Genomic DNA, 22,356 nt, shown 5'->3' with positions numbered 1-22,356 from the left:
GGAAAGGTTTTGGAGAGCACGAGAATGTGCATTTCAATTTTGAACCTTTTGAATTAGAGGCATCTGTAGGATATGCATGTATAAATGAATATAAAACATTTCCATGTCCTTTGAAGATTATTATTAAAGAGGGCACTGTTGATTTTTCATGACATTCTGAGCCATGGGACAGTTCTAGGCTGTGTGATAGTAATAGTGACCTTTGTCCTAACTCCTGTAACATGGTTAAACCTCAGCATTTAGCACATAATTATATTTTATCTTGTATCATGTTCTAAATGTTCTAAATCGCTCTTGTCTCACCTGTAATTGTAGACATGAGGGCTGAGATGAGATTTTATTCTAACAGGCTTAGCAGTGCTATCAAAGTCCTCCCAGCTGGCCTCAGTGATCACTACTACCTCAGAATCGTAGAATTCGTTTCTCCTAGTATAGCTGCTGATGCTGCAGTAGTGAGTATATTAAAGAATTGCTTTCACTCATCCATTCACCCCCTGAGTGCCTGCCATATGAAGGTATTGTTGCTTTAAAACTGGGCATGAAGCGGTTGCATTGCTTTATTTCTAGAAATAGGTACAACAAAATCTCATTATAAAGCCTTTTTATGTCGTTTTCAGAGACATCAGTTGTTCTATGTGCAAAAATTACTTTTTAAATTTCTCAAAACCTTAAAATCACTTCTGGCAGAGTGGGAGGTGTTGAGGGAAATAAAGTGAAAGAATTAAGAACATGAACAAAGTAAATATGAACCATCTTAAGATAGTACAAGGTATGGATCTCTCTGCCAGAGGGAATTCTTGCCAGACCTGATTCTGACAGTCATACACTGCCTAGCGGTCTTGACTGCTGTCTTTCCTGTTTTCATTTGTTGCCCATTGACCTTATTGCTGTGGCATGCTAATAACCAAATTTGGGAATTACAAGCAAGGGCTGAACACTGCCTTGGTTCACATGCCTTGCCATTTGGTGTCTGTGCAAATGTGGCTAATATGTAGCCTCTCTAAGTTTTGATTTCTTCCTGGAGATCACCTCATAAGATTGTTCCATTAAATGTAAACTGTTGAACACGGTGCCTGGCATGTAGCATATGCACAATAAATATTAGTTATAATTTCAATGAGTTATTGTGAATCTTAGTAGTATTCTGTCTTCCTTAAGGTGCTGGATAACATTCAAATAAAATAACAGACATTTATTTTTGAAAATTTTAAAAATGTAAATATATAAACTATGTAAAATATAAATATATTGATTGTAATTTTTTAGTTTTGAACATTATTTATTTCTGTACCTTGAGATTTTCATAATCTGTATGTGTATGTGTAACTTTTCTATTTTTCCTTGTACATTGATCTCTGCTGTTAAAAAAAAAAAAAAAAAAAAAAAACAGAAACCTAGAGATATCCTGATCTCATATTTACAGAAAATAGCTTCTCCCCTGCCCCTTTACCCCCCCGCTCTCTTTCCCAATTAACCTGTTACAAGAAACCTCTGTGGAATAGTGATCCAGGGTGCACAAAAAATAAGAGTAAATAAAGACAAAGCATGCAATCAAGCAGAACAGGTACTTCCAGTAGGGGGAGATATTTACAAAATAATCAAGCCACTTAATATGCTGGTGCAGTGGCAACAAATTTAAAAACAAAGCTTTCCCTGAATTAAAAAAAAAAAAAAATCCAGCTAACTAGTAATTAGGTAAATATTGGTTGAGTAACACTGGGGTTTCTGTTTTGCCAGTTGCCAAACCCAAACTCCTTCTACAAGTACTTGGAGAAGCACTATGAGGAGACTATATACACTGTTACCATTGCCGCATAACTTTCCTTATAGACTATTTCATAGGTAGAAGTAAAGATAAGAACATGACCTGCTTTTCTCTCTCTTTCTGAATCTTTAAAAATTGCTAGTGGAAATTACAAGCTAGATCACTTGAAAACAAAGAAAGTTTAGAGGCTATATTTCGGTAATTCAGAAAATTTTTTTCACAGGTTCTAGACTATCTAAATAAACTGGTGTGGCCCTAAATGACATAAACTAATGGATTGAATCAGAACACTATCCTTTCTTTCTTTCTTTTTTTTTTTTTTAAAGCAAGCATTGTTAAAAAGATAATAGCTTTGTAATTTACATATCCAGATCTCTGAAATTTCTGTGAGGCGTAAAATTAAAAGCAAATAAACAGCATTTAGATCAGGTTGGATTTGGATTTTTTCAAGTATTTTCAGTAGGATAGTTAAGTTGATTTGAACCATTACTTTTCCAACAGAAACATCACATTTCTTTCTGTTGGCAACATTGTCCAATAACTGACTACTATAATATTCCCTCTGCACTTTGAGATTTAAAACTCTTATTCTATCACACTCTGAGAAATTGCTGCCCTGGAACTTGGGGATGTTGAGACTGCCCTTAAACCTGAGAGTCTCACTTAATAGTTGACTGAGTTTTCCCCTCTGTATCATGCCTAAATATTTTGATGTGAATTTTATTACTTTTGGCTGTGCTAATAAATTCAGTTTGTAAAATATCCAAAGAACTTTATAATACACAAAATATATCTTAAATAAATTCACTATAGTAATTTTGTAGCTTAAATTTCTATTTAGTTGATTCAGAAATGGAAGTTACAGGTCTCTACCAATTCTTGATTAACATGGTAAACATCACCAACAACTTAGTAGATAGTAGCTTTAAAAGATACTATCTTAAACATGTTGGTTTTATTTAGAGTTCTGTAAGCCTTCATGAATTTTCTTCTTTTTATTTTTGCTAGAATCATTATTCTTTGTGTTCGAATGAATTTTTATAATTTTATAAGTAACTGTGGAACATCGGCTATGCTAGAATAGACTTCATAGTGTATAGTTTGGTTTCTCTGGTAGAACCAAAGTTGTTTCCTGGATTGTGCCATTCTTTCATTTCATAAGGTGAGCATTTTAAATACTTTATTTAAACACTGGATGTTTGGGGCTTTTTAATTATTGAAAGGACTCTTCAGTGAATGAACTTAATTAGACTAATCCATCCAAAGAATTTATTTGAACCACTATGGACACATTGGAATGCCCTTTTTGTAAGCTTCCTAAATAAATATATAAAAATGGCCATAGAAAATTGAAATTGAGCAAATAAAAAGCAACTCTATCAGTGTATATGTGTTTCCATCTAGTCCGTTAGAATAGATGAGATTATGCTGCAGTAAAACCTAAAAGCTCAGTGACTAAAAAGAACGAAGTTTATTTTTCCTTTGTATTGCAGCCCATGGTAGTTTGGCATCAGTGATGTCCATGTCGTAGTCACTCAAGGACTCAGCTTCCATCTTGACACATGCTTCAGTGATTAATAGTTCTGGGAAAAGAAGGCATAGCAAATCCTCCAGTTCTCTTAAACTTCTGTTTGAAAATGGCATAGTTCACTTCAGTGAGATGAGTCCACACCAGAATTCAATAGGACACAGGATGCTCATGCAGAGAGGTACCAATATTTGCAGTATGACAGTTGACCATACTCTTGTTGAGGAGTGAGCATGTGAGAATCATCAGTAGGTCCTATAGTAAACTTACAGAATATATGGCTTAAAACTGACTAGGGGAAAAAATGAACTGTTTTCACCTAATTTTAACATGACGAGTTTTAAAACTTGTATTGACAGTGCATTGAACACACACACATGCAAAATTTCTCCATGGTCCGAATGATGCAGGGGCTCTTTTACAGTAACATCTCTACCACTGGGGACATTGCCATTGTTCCACACACAGTGTGCACAGGGAATAACAGTGAAGTGCAGGCTGATTGCCTTTAAATTCACAGTTGTAGGTCAGCTAGGACCATCCATAAATTTAATGACCACATTACAGGGTAGCAGGATTTTAAACTTTTATTTTGCTGCTGCTTTTTTTTGGGTGGGGGGAGGAAAAAAAGGCCAAATTTTAATTTGGAGTTTAGTTATATAATTGTGTACACTATTAAGAGAAAACTGAGTGCTATAAATAACTAATAGCTGAATTAACAAATACAGTGGAACCATTAGAGATATTGTCAAAATTCAAACAAAATTAAAATATTGTAGTTTGTTCTAAAGATCCAGTGTTTTTCATTTATTTTTTTTTAACTCTCACACAAATTAGCGTTAACTAGTTATTGCTAACATTTATCTTTTTATCCTGATCTTTTTAGGTATTACTAATTTTCCCAAAATATTTTGTGAAACTTCCCAGAAGCTGGTGAGTGTGGAAGCCTTTACTCTGGCTGTGAGATATTACTCTGTACAAAACTTGGGAATATGTACTCCTTTTGAACAGTTACGTACAGCCCTTCAAGGAAATAAAAAACAGAGAACTGGTAAGTGTGTATGTATGTTTTTTTAGTTATTAGAAGCAATATACTGTTCATATATATTCATGTATTCTTTCCAACATGTTCTTAGTTTATTCTGTCAGTGCTTTTCTATCATGAGCACTGCTAGATTGGCTTATACTTAGATAAGTAGGTTTTCTTATGCATTGTGTTGTATAGAACTACTTAGTTACAGATCTCCACATTTTTTTTTCCTACATTTTAGTCGTTATCAGTCTTTTCCTTTGTAATTAATTGGGGGTATTTTGTGTGTCAAGGTACATTTTTATTTTTTATTTTGTTTTTTTAAGATTTTACTTATTTGAGAGAGAGAGATAGTAAGAGAGAGCTCAAGTGGGAGAGCAGGGAGAAGGAGAAGCAGGCTTCCTGCTGAGCAGGGAGCGGGATGTAGGGCTCAATCCCAGGACCCCAGGATCATGATCTAAGCCAAAGGCAGACACTTAACCTTGAGGCACCCCTCAAGGAACATTTTTTTCTTAACATAATGTTTAATGTTTACATAATGTTCTATGGGTCTTCTTATTTATGTTCTTAATTCAAATTTTGATTCATAGCAGATAAATGGAGACTACCATGCAGACACAGTGGAATCTCTATATTATTTTCATATGTAATTACAGAAAACATGAACATTAACTGATGATTTTTTATTACATTTGTTTCTTTAATAGCAGTATTTTAATTTTGTTTTACTTTTGTTCAGGTGAAAATGTAAAACCAGATGAATTTATGAATTTGAAAAAATCTCATGAAGTTCAGGCTATGTCAGAGCTGATCAGCAGTATTGCTGATTACTATGGGATAAAGCAGGTAAGAGAATTTCTTTGTATTTTCAGGTGTTAAAATTAGTGCCTTTTTTTGGGTATCATTTACATTCTTATCTATGATCATTGTCTAGCCTTTAAATGTTATTAAATAATAGCTAATGTTAGTTATGTCTGACACTTCAAATATGTGCTCTCATTTCCCAGTACAGTGTGAGTATAAAAAATTTATACTGAAAATAAGGTATGACTATTCACGTTTTGCCACCAGTTTTACTCTTTTAAATTATATTCACTAAGTTTCCATCTTGAAGCAACATTATGGTAATGACATTCTGCAAAATGGTTTGCCACTGGGTGTTCTCAGAACCTGGGTTACCAAGCTGTGGTCTGGGGTACCTGCCTCATTATAGTAACACAAAGAAACTATGTTTTAAGATTAGAATTCTTTCACGGTGTCAGAATCACAGTGCATTCCTGTTGTGAAAAGTAACCTTTGTGAAACAGTAATGTCTAAAAACAGATATTAAAATAAAATCAAAGATTGCCTATATTGACCTATAAAAATAGTGAGTTACTTTTCTTATCCCTGGCTTGTAAAAATAATAAATTATTTTTCTTATCTCTACAAGAACATCTGTGGGGGTAGTGGAGAATCTTCCCTCCTTCAATTTCTGTTAGGCATTAGAATATTTTCTGTGGATTCTTCCAGACTTGTGGAGAGTTTGAGGATGATTAGAAAACTATCACAGCTTGGGCTAGGCATGCAAAACCACTTGTGGCAGCATAGATCTCTAGGTTAATGGCTAGAGGCAAGAGCTAAGGCAGTAATTTTCAACCTTTTCTTTAGCGTATCATACCTAGCGGTACCTATCTGGATCAGTAACAGGCTCACCATGGTAGTGATACTCACCTGGAGTAAAAGGGGCAATTATATAGGCACTAGTTTATAGTTTATAGTAATAAACTAGGGAGATTACACGGATGGATATTAGAAACATAAAATTGAGTGAAAAACTAAACAGTTTATAGAGGACTACATATTTTATGATACCATTTTTTAAAGCCTTTAAGCAAAATAATGGTATATTCTTAATGCAAAAAAAAATGCATGCAAAACAGCTCATAAAGAAGCAAGGGAATCATAATTTGGGAATAGTTGTTACTTCTGGCTGAGAAAGCAGTGAGATGAGATGTGGAAGGAAAACAGGTATGTGCAGTGGAAATACTCATATTTTCATTTGTAGGATGGCTGGTGAGTTCATTGTTATAGCAGATACTATTGGATGCTAACCCAAATATTCTCTGACATTTCATGGTATGCCAGCCTACCTTCTACCTGACAGTATCTGCATTTTCCCCTGTGGGTTTTTTCTGGCTGCCAAAGCAAAGCATTACTTGTCTATAGGTTCTGGATATTAACTCTTCCCTTTGAACAGCCCTGAATTAATGATTGATGAAAGTTGGTATACAAATACATCAACTCCTTGATATTTCAGGTAGGATGATTCTGAGGTATGTGTTGTATGCTAGCTTCTACAGTGGTATTTTTCTTAATGGCACAGCTTTTTTTTTTTCTTTTTTAGATTTTATTTATTTATTTATTTGACAGAGATCACAAGTAGGCAGAGAGGCAGGCAGAAAGGGGGGAGAGCAGGCTCCCTGCTAAGCAGAGAGCCCGATGTGGGGTTCCATCCCAGGACCCTGGGACTATGACCTGAGCCGAAGGCAGAGGCTTTAACCCACTGAGCCACCCAGGTGCCCCAATAGCACAGCTTTTATTGGGCTGCCTTCCTTTCTCCTTTTCAGCTCTCCACTTCCCTCCCAAATAATTGGCTTATACTTAAATCTTTGTGGTAGAATCTGCTCTGTGGGGGCACCTGAGTGGCTCAGTGGGTTGTGCCTCTGCCTTCCGCTCGGGCCATGATCTCAGGGTCCTAGGATGGAGTCCCTCATCGGGCTCGCTGCTCAGCAGAGAGCTTGCTTCCCCTCTCTCTCTGCCTACTTGTGATCTCTCTCTCTCTCTCTCTCTCTCAAATAAATAAATAATCTTTTTTTTAAAAGAAAGAAAGAAAAAAAATCTGCTCTATGATAACCCAAACTAAGATAAGTGCTATTTATTGTTGTGCTTCATAACTTTACATTTAAACTACATTTATTCTTTATTTATATGAACTATTATATAATAAATAACTTTAAATTCATACAACAGATTATTGTATTTCTAAAGTGTAGAGAAAAAAATTTTGAAATACTTTAATGTATCATGTTAGACCTGCTTTCAGGGGACTCTATTATAGCACTAAGTCCTGTTCTTAGGGAATGAAATAACCTAAGTTACAGACTTACAAAGTCTTTCTCTTGAAATCACTTTATAGCAATATTTAATTCTCACAATAGTAAAGTTTAAGATCTATTGTATATGTACAGCTTTTACTTTTAAAATGCAGGTTTAATAAATACAGATTTCATGGGGATAGATGGAAATCCAGATTCTGAAATACCTAACTTTACTAGTGACCATAGACGCCAGAGAAGAAAACAAAACAGAATTCATCTTTGCCTCAGCCACATTGCTCCCTGTTTGCCAAAAACTTTTGCCTCTCTCACTCACATTACCAAGTCTTCTTAATTTTTATTTCTAAAATGTGTTTATTCATTCATACCTGCATACATGCATACTTTAATAGATATTTCATTAGGTCCTACCATGTGTCAGGCAACGTTATAGATACTGAGGATGGAGTAGTGAACAAAACGAATGATATCTTTGCCCCATGGCATTTACATTCTAGTGGGGAGAAACAGATAATAAATTGATTGTAAGTATATTTTTGGGGGCGTGCCTGGGTGGCTCAGTGAGTTAAGCCTCTGCCTTTGACTCAGGTCGTGATCTCAGGGGCCTGGGATCAAGTCCTGCATTGGGCTCTCTGCTCAGCAAGGAGTCTGCTTCCCCCCTCTCTCTCTGCCTGCCTCTCTGCCTACTTGTGATCTTTCTCTCTGTCAAATAAATAAATAAAATCTTTTTTTAAAAAGTGTATATTTTTGTATGTGTTGATGTAATTTAAAGAGATAAAGTAAAAAGCAAAAGGAAGTCTAATTCAGAGATGGGAGATTAAAGTTTTTGATTAGGAAGGAACAAATAAGAGCTCATTTTAAACTCATTTGAATTAAGGCTTCCTTCAGGAGGTAAGAATTACCCATTAGAATATCTGGACAGAAAACTTTTCAGATAGAAGGGATAACATGCTCAGTGGCCCTACAGTAGGAATATGTCTGGTGTGTTCTTGAAAGAGCCTGAAAGCCAGGTGAGCTCCAGTAGAGAGATTAAGGGCAAAGTAGTAAGAGCTGGGGTTGGAGTGGTAGAAGGCAGTTCATAAAATTGTAGAGTCTCAGAGGCCATTGTGATTTTTCGGGCTTTTATCCTGATGAGGTGAGAAACCGTTGGACACACTGGATCACTCTGGTTGCTGTGTTGAGGGCTGTTACAAAGCAGATATTTTCACTGTCTTTGCCCTTCTTAACCATAGTCTTTTTAGACATTCAGACTGGTTCTCTCCAGAAATTGGTTCCTGCTTGAGCACGTAAAGAATTTTCAGAGTTAAGGCATAAATCCCAATAACAAAGGAGGTTAGTAAGGAAGAGATAAGATGAAAGAGTTGATGAGAGATTTTGCTAAGAGGAGTGTTATGATCAGACTTTGTTTTGTTCTCTTGAGTATAGACTTAAGGGAAAGGAGCAGGGAGACTACTGAGGAGGTCGTTGCAGTAAGGCAGGCTTAGGGGCAGTTGCTAAGATTATGGATTTGCTCAAAGTTCACGTGGAAGGTATGAGAGAAAGAAAGGCGTCATAATTTCCACCTGGAAGTAAGTATGGAGATATCATCAACTATGATGGAGAATATTATGGGAAGAGCAGGTTTTACAGATAATATCAAGAACTTGGTTTTGAAAATATTAAATTTGAGACTTCTATTAGGTATTCCAGTGGAAATGTTTAGTAGACTTTGGTTATATGAATATGAAGTTCATGGGAGAATTTCATACTAGAATTGTAAATTTGGAAGTCATTAACCTAGAGTGGTAATTAGATCTCTAGGTCATACAACAAAATATAACTCTTCTAGATGCTGAACTCTAGGAAGCAAACCGAGGGTTGCTGAAGGTGGCGGGGGCAGGGAACTGGGTGATGGGGAGTAAGGAGGGCACCTGATGTCATGAGCACTGCGTGTTATACACAGCTGATGAATCACTAAATTCTACCTTTAAAACTAATATAAAAAAAGATACTGTGAATCTCCTTATTTAAAAACCAAAAAAATGTAACTGTGTGAAGGGATGGCTATTTTAATTAGCTTGTCTGTAGTAATCATTTCATTATGTATATCAAAACATCATGTTGTATGCCTTAAATACAATTTTTATTAAAAAAAGGCAGACTCGAAAAAATATATAACTCTTCTATATGAAGTGTATTACCATACTAATAGTGTTAAGAAATGTCATCTCTATGTGTAACAATTTTTCTGTGGTAAAGTCTCCTAAACAGAATTAGGAGACTAGGAAGATACCTCCCACCAGGCATTGGACTGGAAAATCCTTTCTTTTCAATCCCGTAAGGTGATCAGAAAGGACAAGCCTACTCTGAGTAAAGGACAAGAGATCAGGATGGTGGAGATTTTGCTACTCAGACCAGATAGTTTGAAGGCAAAAAGTTGTACAGTTTATGGTACCAAATTGCAGAGAGGTTTTCATTGGGTTGCTCACATGACATATGCTCCTAAAAGACCAGTCTGGAGGGGTATAAAAGTCAACTTGGATTAATAAAATAGGAGTGTAAGTCAGCTGACAGATTTCCTAGGAAAATTCACCCATTACTAAAAAGGTTTTTAGATACAATATTGTGAAGACATGATTCTTAGAGTTTCCACAGCCATCTTACAACCGGAGAAGATACAAATAAGATGTCCCAAAGGCTGTATGTGGTTGAGCCTCTGAATGGTTCAGCCACTGTACCACCAGATTTCTTAAGTGAAGTGAATTTTCTTCATTGTTCAAAACTTGATGTTCTGTTACTTGCAGCCAGCATATTCTTGATTCACAAGTGGAATTGCCATAAACAGATACAGGAACAAAATCAGTTACCTCTTGGTAAGAAAACATTTTCACTGGTAGGAACAAATGTGCTGGTGCTTATAAACAACCCACTGGTTGCTGACTTGAAGGTTGTCATCAGTATCAGTAAGTGTGTTTCATAGAAGGAAAGGAAGAGAGAGCTTTGCTTTCTTTGGAGATTCAGATAGGGGAGAACTGACTAATAGTTTCTATTGTATGGTTGTATTCCTGAATATGGGTTTGGTATCTTCAGTTAGATTGTAATTCCTTAAAATCAAGATATATAATGCTCCTGTATTTCCCATAAACCTACCCCAGAAATAAACATTAAAAAGGGCAGAGGGAATTCTTTGTAAACTTATTTATGGGAATTATGTAATGGAGTCTTACCTACAAACTGCTTAAATTGTAAGACTCTGAAATTTTTGAGGATTTAATTAATGGCATTACTTCAAATATATGTTTCCTTGAGTGGCTCATACTTACATCAGTGTTTAACTGATTTTAGGATAGACCAAAGATTAGATGCTGATTTTTATGATGGTATTCCTGTAATTGTTCGTTTATTTCTTATGAAATGATATGCCAGTACAGTAACAATCTTGATTTCTTGTAATCTTGTAATATTTTATTTTTAGTTTTATTGAGGTATAATTTATATATTCGCCAGTTCTAGATGTACATTTTGGTGAATTTGGTATGTGCAATTGTGTAGTCACCACCATAATAAAAATACTTGCCACCATAAAAAGTTTCTTTATGCCCTTCTGCAAGTTATTTCTTTTTCCACTCTCAGGCAACTGCTGACCTGCTTGTAGTTGTGTTTTGTTTTGTTTTGACATAAACTCTATCCACAACATGGGGCTCAAACTCACAACTCACAACTCACAAACTCACAACTCAAACTCACAACCCTGAGATCAAGAGTCATATGCACTATCGACTGAACCAGCCAGGCACCCCTGACCAACTTGTAGTTATGAATTTTCTAGAATATCATATAGATGGAATCAAATAGGATGAAGACTTTTTTTTCTTTTAAGATTTTATTTATTTGACAGAGAGAGAGCAAGAGCAGGAACACAAGCAGGGGGAGTGGGAGAGGGAGAAGCAGGCTTCCCACCAAGCAGAGAGCCCAGTATGGGGTTCAGTCCCAGGAAACTGGGATCATGACTCGAGCCCAAGGTAGACGCTTAACAACTGAGCCACCCATGCGCCCCAGGATGAGGACTTTTGTGTTTGATTTGTTTCCTCCAGCATATAACTTTTGAGAGTCATCAATGTTGTATTTACTCTTTGTTTTTCTTTATGCCATGGTATAGATATACCATAATTTGTTTTGCCATTTACAAGTTAGTGGACATTTGCGATGTTACCATTCTTTTTTTTTTTTTAGCTGCTATGAATATTCACATACAAGATGTTGTGTGGACATGTTTTCATTTATCTTTGGCAAAGAGCCTGAAATGGGATTTGTAGGTCATATAATAGGTGTATGTTTTAACTTTATGATAAGCTACCCAGTGTTTTTCAAAGTGCCTGTACCACTTTACATTTGTGTACCTCTCATTATGATTTTAATTTGCATTTCCCTGATGACTAGTGATTTCGGGCTCCTTTTCGTATTGGCCATTTGTCTATCTTCTTTTGTGAAGTGTGCATTCAAATATTTTGCCAGTTTTTAAGTTTACTTATCTTTTTTTTTCTTAAGATTTTATTTATTTATCAGATAGAGGTCACAAGTAGGCAGAGAGACAGACAGAAGGGGGGGGGGGGAAGCAGGCTCCCCGCCGAGCAGAGAGCCTGATGCCGGCTGATTCTAGGACGCTGGGATCATGACCTGAGCCAAAGGCAGAGGCTTTAACCCACTGAGCCACCCAAGCGCTCCACTTATCTTTTTTTTTTTTTTTTAAAGATTTTATTTATTTATTTGACAGAGAGAGATCACAAGTAGATGGAGAGGCAGGCAGAGAGAGAGAGAGGGAAGCAAGATCTCTGCCGAGCAGAGAACCCGATGCGGAACTCGATCCCAGGACCCTGAGATCATGACCTGAGCCGAAGGCAGCGGCTTAACCCACTGAGCCACCCAGGCGCCCCCCCCCCACCACTTATCTTATTTTTGAATTGTAAGAATTTTTTATATGTTCTGCGTACAAACCATTGGTCAGATATATGTTTTACAAATATTTCTTTTTTTTTTTTTTTTTTTTAAGATTTATTTGACAGATTGAGAGAGAGCACAAGCAGGGGGAGCAGCAGGCAGAGAGAGAGGGAGAAGCAGGCTCCCTGATGAGCAAGGAGCCGGACATGGGACTCGATCCCAGGACTCTGAGATCATGACTTGAGTCCAAGGCAGACACTTAACGACTGAGCCACCGATGTGGCCTGATATTTATTTTTTTTAACTATTTTTAATAGCAAAATTTTTAATTTTAATTAAGTCCATTTTTTCAATTAGTTCTTTTGTAGCAAATACTTTGTGTCCTACATAAGAAATCTTTGCCCGTTCAGTGTCACAAAGATGTTCTCATGCTTTCTTCCAGAATTTAATAGTTTTTACTATGATATTAAGATATGTGATACACTTTTAACTAAGTTTTGTTTTTGCTGTGTGACAGGCAAAGTTCACTTTTTTCCTGGACAGACATCCATTATACTAGCATCATTTGGTAAAAAGATTATCTTCTCTATTGGATTACTTTAGCCATTTTGTCAAAAATCAGTTAATTATATAAGTTTGGGTCTATTTCCAAATGCTGTTCTTTTCTGTTGATTTACTTATCTGTTTTTATACCAGCACTATGCTGTTTTTGTTAGTGCAGTTTTATATTAATTCCTAAATCAGGGTGAATCTTCTAACCTTATTCTTTTTCAAAATTGTTTTGGTTATTCTGGGTATGCTGCCTTTTCATATAAACTATAATATCTACTTGTCAATTTTTTAAAGAAACCCTGCTGGGATTTTGATTAGGATTGTTTCGAATCTGTAAGTCATTTCGGGCATCTTCATTTTGAGTCTGCCATTTCGTGAGCATGGTGTATCTTTATTTAGATCTTTCAATTTTTTCTCTGATTTTATAGTTTTCAGTGAATAGGCCTTGAAGAACCTTCATTAAATTTATTCTTAGATATTCTATTTTCTTGCTATTTTAATTCACTTGGTTTTAAATTTTATTTTCTCATTGTTCTTTGCTACTGTATTGTATATGTTCTGATGTTTCATTATTAATTTCTAACAATCCTGTATCCTGACACATTGCTAAATTCACTTGCTAGTTCTGTTAATTTTGTATATTTCTTTAGATTTTCTGCAGATGCAAATCATGTCATCTATGAAGAAAGACAGTTTTTTTCCCCATATTTATATCTTCTACATCTTTTCCTTGATTTATTATACTGTCTAGAATCTCTTTTAAAATGTCTAATAAAAATGATGAAAATGGTTGGTTTTTAATAGGAATCAAAAAATTAAAAAACATAACAGGTTGTATAAATTTTACGACCATTTCTTTACTTGCTTTTAAAAAAGATACTGAGAATGCTTTCTGTTCTCATCTGACTAAAATACTTATTTCATTCTGTTTTTCTTACTTTAGGTAATTGACCTGGGTTCTGGAAAAGGCTACCTAAGCTCTTTTTTGTCCTTGAAGTATGACTTAAAAGTTTATGGAATTGATTCATCAAATACCAATACTCATGGAGCTGAGGAGAGAAACAGGAAATTGAAGAAACATTGGAAAGTCTACCATACTCGGTCAAAATTAGATGCCAATGGACTGGCATTAAAAATGACAAAAGACAGGAAAGTGCAAGATGAAATTAAGTATAAAGTAGATATTGAAGGAATATGTAACAGCAGTCCTGCGAATCAAGAAAAGATGTCTACCTCAGATTTTTTGCCAGATTTTTCAAATTCTGTGATTTCTAACATTAGAACACAAATGGAAAACCTACATGTATATTCACATAAAGAAGAAAACTTGTGTTTTGAAAATGCCTTTTCTCTTATAGACCTTTTGCCTACTAATGCCATAGAACCTGCTTTATTCCAGACACCTAAGACAAAAATGTCTGAAACAAATAAAGAGAGAAGAAAACATATATCAAAGTCAAGTGAATTAAATATATATTCACCTGTAACATCTGTTATCACTGCTGATTCACAACTACATGATATTATTAAAGATCTAGAGGTGATTTCACTTTTGATTTCCTTAATTTGCAAAAATGCTCTAAGACATAGAATTAACTTTTAATAATAGTTTCCTTAATCTTATTAGTCTAAAGAACCAAGAAATACGATCAGAGGCTATATGCAAACTATTATAAGAATCTAATATGAGATTAGCTGGAAAAATGTTTCTTTTTTTTTTTTTTTTAAGATTTTATTATTTATTTATTTGACAGACAGAGATCACAAGTAGGCAGAGAGGCAGGCAGATCAAGAGAAAGGGAAGCAGGCCCCCCGGCAAGCAGAGAGCCCGATGTGGGGCTCGATCCCAGGACCCTGGTGGGATCATGACCTGAGCCGAAGGCAAGAGTCTTTAACCCTCTGAGCCACCCAGGTGCCCCTGGAAAAAATGTTTCTTGAGTCCTATAGTGAATTAGCACTGTAATAACCCAAATTAACCAATACTTTCCCTCCCCTCCCCATAACGCCCATATACAATACTTAAATATTTTACTATCAGGACAAAATAGTGATTGCATATTTTTGACTGACACCTGATAATAATATTAATTAATATGAATGTAGTGAAGAATGATAGTAAATATTCCTGTATTATCTTTCAGGAAAGCTTAGCTAAATTTTTTTTTAAGATTTTATTTATTTATTTGATAGAGATTACAAGTAGGCAGAGAGGCACGCAGAGAGAGAGAGAGAGGAAAGGAAGCAGGCTCCCCGCTGAGCAGAGAGCCCAATGCAAGGCTCAATCCCAGGACCCTGGGATCATGACCTGAGCTGAAGGCAGAGGCTTTAACCCACTGAGCCACCCAAGTGCCTCTAGCTTAGCTAAATTTAAAGAGAAATTTATACCTCTGTTGTTCTACCCCTAATTAGCAATAGACACTTCCTCTCTAAATTCCTTTCTACTTACAATGTTGCAATGTCTAAGTAAAACCTACCCAAACTATCTAGTCATCTGGAAAACAGAAGAGTTGCACAGCACTCCAAAAACTTTGAAGGCTGTGGCGGTTGAAGCAACTGAATGTTCTGTCAGGTTAAAGCTACTTATAGGTACAATTTTTTTGTTTAGAAAATTTAGACTTAAGCCTTGCTTAAGGTCTGAATGCATGGGCTAAAAAGACATTTTTAGTAGAATAACTTAAGTAAAGTAATTGTATTTGTTCTGAAGATAGTTATAAAAATATACTTTATTCACAACTTAACATGTCTATTACTTTGAATTTATAATAACATGATGACAATAAGAATAGAAAACACTTACTGAATTTTATTGTGTGCTAGAGATTGTACTAATTTATGAGTATTAGCTTACTTAAGTTTTACAACAACCCATTGAGATAGGTACTATTATTATCCTCATTTTATAGATGAGCATGTTAAGACACGGAAGAGTTAAAACAAAGTTGGTAAATTGATTAAGATCTGTAAGTGTATGTGTGTGCCCATTCTGTACATGTGTACATTTTAAAAATTTTTACTGAATTTAGTATTGTCATATTTGATAAAATGAATAAACTATACTTTTTGGTGTTGGAGTAGAAATGCCACCTTAGAACCATTTATTCTTTTTTTTTTAAGATTTTATTTATTTATTTGACAGACAGAGATCAGAAGTAGGCAGAGAGGCAGGCAGAGAGAGGGAGAAGCAGGCTCCCCGCTGAGCAGAGAGCCTGATGCAGGGCTCGATTCCAGGACCCTGGGATCATGACCTGAGCCGAAGGCAGAGGCTTTAACCCACTGAACCACCCAGGCACCCCAGCAGCATTTATTCTTTATGACAGCATTTTTAAAGTTTTGGCAGGCAGTTTTTAAAGAAGTAAATAAAAATATTGACTTGAAGCTATAAATGTGTCTCAGATCACAAGCTTGTCCTCGTAAGACACGCTTTGTTTGATTGTCCAGTCTTTAATTTGGCTAGTTGTTAAGCAAGTATTAGATGTAAAAGAGATCAGAGAAAATTCAAATGGTTAAGTAACCAAAAACATTAGAAAATCAACTCAAAAGTATGTTAGTTGTGATAAAAAATCACAGTCATTTTGCCTATAAAGGAAATAATTATTCATTTAAAATAAACATATACTACTTTCTAGGTAGAATTTGATCATTTCTTAAAACTCCGTGTATTCTAATGAACATTTAGAAACTTCACCTGGAATGTTTTTATAGCCTTCCTTTTTTAATTGCCAAAATGTATTTTTTCTTCTCATTTTTAAAGGATTGTTTGATGGTAGGTCTGCATACTTGTGGTGATCTTGCTGCAAACACTCTGCGAATATTTACTGCCAAATCTGAAATCAGGGGAGTTTGCAGTGTGGGCTGTTGCTACCACCTCTTATCTGAAGAGTTTGAAAACCCACATAAAGGTACAGAGTTTTCCATATCTCTTAATTATATTTATTTGAGCATAACAGCTATGTTCTATCTCTCCTTTTTTTATTGTTGACAGTAACATTTTGAATTAACATTTGAGAGAATACCGGATCTAATATTCTTGTGATTTTAATGTTACATCAAATGAAATTTGATATGCTATCACATTATGTGTTTTATTGTATTTTCTTTGTTCATAAAGAAACAGAAAGAAACATTAGCATTAATGAATGCTAAAAACTGCAAATATTTAAAGATTTTATGTGGTACGTTTTAGACAACTTCTGTTTAAAGATACTTGTATGATATTCATTTACTTAAATAGTAAAGCTAAGTTATTTTGAGATGAATATATAGTTGCAAAGTTTGCTTTCATTTCTAAAGCCTCTGTTTTGTACGTTATATTGATATCTCTAAAAAAAAAAAAGTTCCTTACTGTATTTTGAAGAGTCAGCATACTCCAATTTTAAAAATCTGTATGATTAGGGCACCTGGGTGGCTCAGTGGGTTAAGCGTCTGCCTTCGGCTCAGGTCATGATCTTAGGGTCCTGGGATTGAGCCCTGCATTGGGCTCTCTGCTCAGTGGGGAGCCTGCTTCCCCCAGCCCCTCTGGCTGTCTCTCTGCCTACTTGTGATCTCTCTCTCTCTATTTCAAATAAATAAAATCTTGAAAAAAAATCTGCATAACTGCACAGTTACATCAAAATAGTATTCAGACTACTCCCTGGACTGAGAAGGTACCTGAGGAATAAAGTACAGAGTACTTTGGTAGGACTTGAAACATCTCATAGCCCTTCATCCAGAGCAACACCTGAAACTCCTTTGTCTGATCCATTTTATATGTTCTATCTCTCCATGAGATATGCTTTCAAAACCACTGGTTCAGATTAGATGGTTATTTAGGCTATTAACATTAGCAGTTCTCTTTTCTATTAGTATACTGAAGTCTTTATCAACATCCACTGTCCCTTGCTAAGAATTTTTACATCAGGAAGATGTGTGTATATGGATGGTATTGTATGCTCTTCTCAGTTTTAAAAGCCAGGTGAATATGAAATTTTAATTATTTTTCAATTAGCCATATCCAAGAAACAAAAAATTTGATTGTATAATTCTACTGAAATTTGACTGGATGAAACAGAAATTATTCTTAAAACTGACAAAGATTTTTTTTGTGAAATAAAAGTTAATTGACTTTGAATTCTTTTATGTGTCTTAAAAAGTATCTTTTAGGAAAAGGTTCACAAAAGTTGTGAAGATATAGAAATACACAAGTGAGAGAAAGCAAATTGGCAAAAAGTTAACCACAGTTCGATTTACATGGAGAATATTTATATCTTTTTTTATGCCATTATTTCTGACTTTTCTCTGAGTGAAGAAATTTTCAACATAAACATTTGGGGAAAAAAGTGAACCTTAAATAGAAAAAAAGTATAGCAAAGTATATACACAAATATTTACATTATTGTACAGTCTTATTTCCTGTCTTTCCTAAAAGAAATGAAGAATGACCTTCAAAACAATCACAGTTGTACAGCTCTTAAAATATTAAATGAATAGTGTTTTCCTGCATCAGCAATAACATAAGATTTTATATAGGGGAGGTTTGGTTCTTAGTTCAGCAGCTTCCTGTTCTGTAGGTACAATTAAATATTTTTGTTGTTGTCATTTTCTTTTTTTTAAATAATTGGCTCATTTAGGACAGGTATAGATGCCTGGTGTATTCTTCAGTTCATAAGTATTGTTCTATAGTATAAGACCTTTAATTTCAGCTCTCTTCTTCCTTCTTTCATTTTATCATCGTCATTCCCCCAGAGATGCCTTCCCCTTCCAAAGGACCTCCTCCTCTTCAGGCAGTACCCTTTTAGGACTGCTATCTCTGGTCCTTCTGGGCCTTTGCAGCCATTGCTCTGTATCATCACGTCTCAGACCTAGCCTCAATATTTCCCACCATGGATGAGATCCTCTTTTTTGGCTTTGTACTTTGCTCTCTGTCACACCCATTTTTCCCCACCTGATTCTCCCTCTGGAGTGATCTCTCAGCTGGTTCTGCTAGTTTAGGATGTTTATTTACTAACTTATATTTAAATCAAAATTTGTAGTATAATTACAGCTTATGAGTAATTTTATTCTCTATCTGGTTTTTGTAGAACATGTAAAGAAATTCAGATTTAACTGACTCATTATTTTATGGCAACCAGGAAGTACCATTGGTACGTTTTTCATCTCATGTCTAAAGGGCTTGGTAAAAGCTGCTTGCTAGAGTAGAAAAAAAATTAAGAGAATGATTAGTTACTTCTTTGCCAATCAATTTTACATCAGCCTTTAGGTATTTTTTTTTTTATGATTTATTTATTTATTTTAGAGAGAATATGCACACAAGCATGTGTGAGCGAAGGGAGGGGCGGAGTGGGGGGAGAGAGAATCCTCAAGCAGACTTTCTGCTGAGTGTGGACCCCAACACTGGCTCAATCCCAAGACTCCAAGATCATGACCTGAGGTGAAGTTGAGAGTTGGCTGCCCAACTGACTGAGCTGCCCAGGTGCCCCAGTACCTTTTCTAAGAGATCATTGCATTAAACTGTTGACAAGTATTTATTGACTATGTATTTGAATTAAAATGAACAATATATTTGCAAAGGGCATGTTCAGTGGAGAGGCCTTTGAAGAATCTGGAAGGGGAGGGAAGATAGGGAAGAATCTGGAAGATAGGGAGGGAAGATAGGTAGGAGGGAAGATAGGTGAATCTACATCTTCAGTCACTCCCACTTCTTTCTTGCCATGGGAAAATCTGATATATATATGGGTCTTTAGAGTGTAGAAACTGGTTTTTATTCACTTTTGTATCTTCAGAACTAAGCACATTGCCTCAAACCTGATACATGGAGATCAATATTTGTATAATTATGTTGAATAGATAATCAAGGACAAGTGACAAGCAACAGAAAAAAGTTCACTATTGCTGTATTGGCAGCTGCATATCATACTGGTAGGAGAAAATATAATTGAATAAACATTTCTTGACTAGCTACTATGTTCAAGGCATGGAACTTGACACTGTAGACTAATAGAGAGAGATTGGGAGGGCCTCATAAAAAGTCAGTACTTTGGGAAAGAAGTAAAAAAACTCAAATAGATGCCAAGCAGAGTTCAGTTCAGTTCAGCACTCATTGAATGCCAGCAATGTTCCATACTGTGCTAAGCAGTGATGATATTAAAATGTATGAGATATCATCTTCACCCTCAAGGGATAAAAAAAGTAGCTCTTAATCCTAGGAACCAGATAGTCCCTGTAAGTAATTTAATTTGCAAGAAATCGTTTAGAATAGAAAATTCAAATAATATAGAAAGATATTAAAAATGAAAATAAAGTCTCCCAACCCATATTTTTGGTTTCTTATGTAATTTTCTAGAAAAGAAAATGTATACACATAGGTATATGCTTCATATTCTTATATTTTAGGGAACCAAAAGATAAACAGTTCATTTCCTTACTTTTTCCACTTAATATATTGTGATCTTTCCATATCAGCACATACAGTGTTGCCTTATGCTTTTTAGTGATTCCAAGGTATTTCATATGCTATTTTTTATTTACTCAATCCTAAATAGTTATATTTTCTGAAAACAATGGTACTTTTCTTCCAGCAGACCATAATTTAGTGAACAGATGGTCATTTCACTGTAGAGCTTGGAGAACACAAAATATGGAAAGAGTGTTTCCCTCTATTTCCTAATCCTCCAACATTAGTTTCAAAAGAATGTAGTAAGTGCTATAAGACAGAATATTATACCTGTATTATTTTATAGCAGAGTAACATGTAGCTTAGTCTATGATGGGGGTACGTGGGCATTGAGGTTATGTTCCCAGTGTGGCAACATCCACTGTGACTTAAAAGATCAGTAGGAGGGGCGCTTGGGTGGCTCAGTGGGTTGAGGACTCTGCCTTCCGCTCAGGTCATGATCCCAGGGTCCTGGGATTGGGCACTGCGTCAGGCTCTCTGCTTCGCGGGAAGCCTGCTTCCTCCTCTCTCTCTGCCTGCCTTTCTGCCTACTTGTGATCTCTGTCTGTCAAATAAATAAATAAAATCTAAAAAAAAAAAGAAAAAAGATCAGTAGGAGTTAATCAGGCAATATGGGAAGGGTAACGCAGACAGGAAACAAAGGCTTAGGGTGGTAAGTGTTCAAAATCACATTTCCTTCTCTTTGCATTCTATAGTCAGTTTCTCTCTGTCTTTTCTCCCATCCTATTTTTTCTTATGTCTTCCTCAGAAGCAGTGATAATGATAATTCTAACGGTCATTTCAGTGCGTAGAAAGGGGTAGCTTTTAGAGTGAATGACACCTCCATTTTCTGATTTCAGTTTACCCATAAGTGATTTCCTCAGAATCTCTCTTTGGTTCTCTTAGTTTATTTATTTAGTACCTAGTTATTCATAAAATAACCTTTGGATCTTCTGGGAAAATTAGTTAAACCAAATAACTACAGATTTTCACACTCTAGAAATGGAAGTCTCCCGGTTAACAGATCTCAAGCATTGGTCTTGGATCCTTTCCTTCTCTAGAGTGGAAGTTGCCATTGTTCACTGAGTGAATAGGACATTTTTAGCTGGAGGATTAACATAAGAAAGAGTGTTGGGAAGGTTTGTAACAATAGTGACTGGCAGCTACAGACTCATTTTCCCTCTTTATAGGCAGAATTAATTCAGGGGAAGGCTTTCCTATCAAAAATATCTTAACTGAAAAAACAAAAAATCTTAACTGAGAATCATTGAGGTTATCAGGTAAACAATATGAGGCTTAACTGCCAAAAGCTGATATTAGTATCTTACTGCTGCTTGCTTTCCTTACGCATACCTGAAACAATCAGAAGGTTGGGAGTTTGCTTGTCCGGAAACTGAAGAATAAGCAGAAAGCAACAGGACTGAGTATTACGATGAAGTAGGTAGAGATGTATACAACACGAGTACCTTCAAATATTTTGGAGGTCAAGAAAAGAGGTGGGAAGCCAAAAGGTAGGAGAAAAATACAGAAGAATAAGTGATAGGAATAACAAAAGCAACCTTTATTTGCAGTTTTGCCTACTTTTGGACTACCACATTTTCTCATCTCAAAAGCCAGATGGCAAAGGTAACTTATACCCTTCTCTCTTTCCCATGCCCTTATCTCCATTTTCTTGCCTTATCTTAGCTATAGTAAAAGGAAGATGATATGAACCATCCCCTGCAATTTTTATAACAGTGTTTCTCAATTCTGGCTGCCCAACTAAATCAAATATGACACTTTCGGTATATATATCCCAGGAACCTGCTTCTGACCTTCCGAACTACAGTCTCCAGAAATAGCACTATATTTAGTGCTATATATATATATATATATATATATATATATATATATATAGCATTACCTATAGAGCTTCTTGAAAATATTTAAGAAGTTCTATAGGTAATTCTGATGAACAGCATGTTTGAAAACAAGATATTTATTATGGTTCCATAAGGAGACATATAGAACTTGAAAAGATGATTTGTATAAATATATTCAACATTATTAATAGTCATT

General features: G+C 35.5%; 1 protein-coding gene across 2 annotated transcripts in view; it reads left to right on the top strand.

Annotated features, from left to right (window-relative positions):
* LOC111142037 (methyltransferase like 25) overlaps nt 1–22,356 on the top strand; it is a 141,365-nt gene that overhangs the window by 19,082 nt on the left and 99,927 nt on the right. For both annotated transcript variants that reach the window (XM_022494963.1, XM_022494962.1), the window contains exons 2-5: nt 4,180–4,344; nt 5,063–5,169; nt 13,834–14,430; nt 16,642–16,789. In XM_022494963.1, the coding sequence (XP_022350671.1) occupies nt 4,180–4,344; nt 5,063–5,169; nt 13,834–14,430; nt 16,642–16,789 (1,017 nt within the window). The remainder of the gene's footprint in view (nt 1–4,179; nt 4,345–5,062; nt 5,170–13,833; nt 14,431–16,641; nt 16,790–22,356) is intronic.

Source organism: Enhydra lutris, unplaced genomic scaffold (genome assembly GCF_002288905.1).
Source record: "Enhydra lutris kenyoni isolate GAN:26980312 unplaced genomic scaffold, ASM228890v2 scaffoldscaffold7, whole genome shotgun sequence".
Classification (NCBI taxonomy): Eukaryota; Metazoa; Chordata; class Mammalia; order Carnivora; family Mustelidae; genus Enhydra; species Enhydra lutris.
Note: the sequence above shows the minus strand (reverse complement) of the source record. Positions and strands in the feature narration are given on the sequence as shown.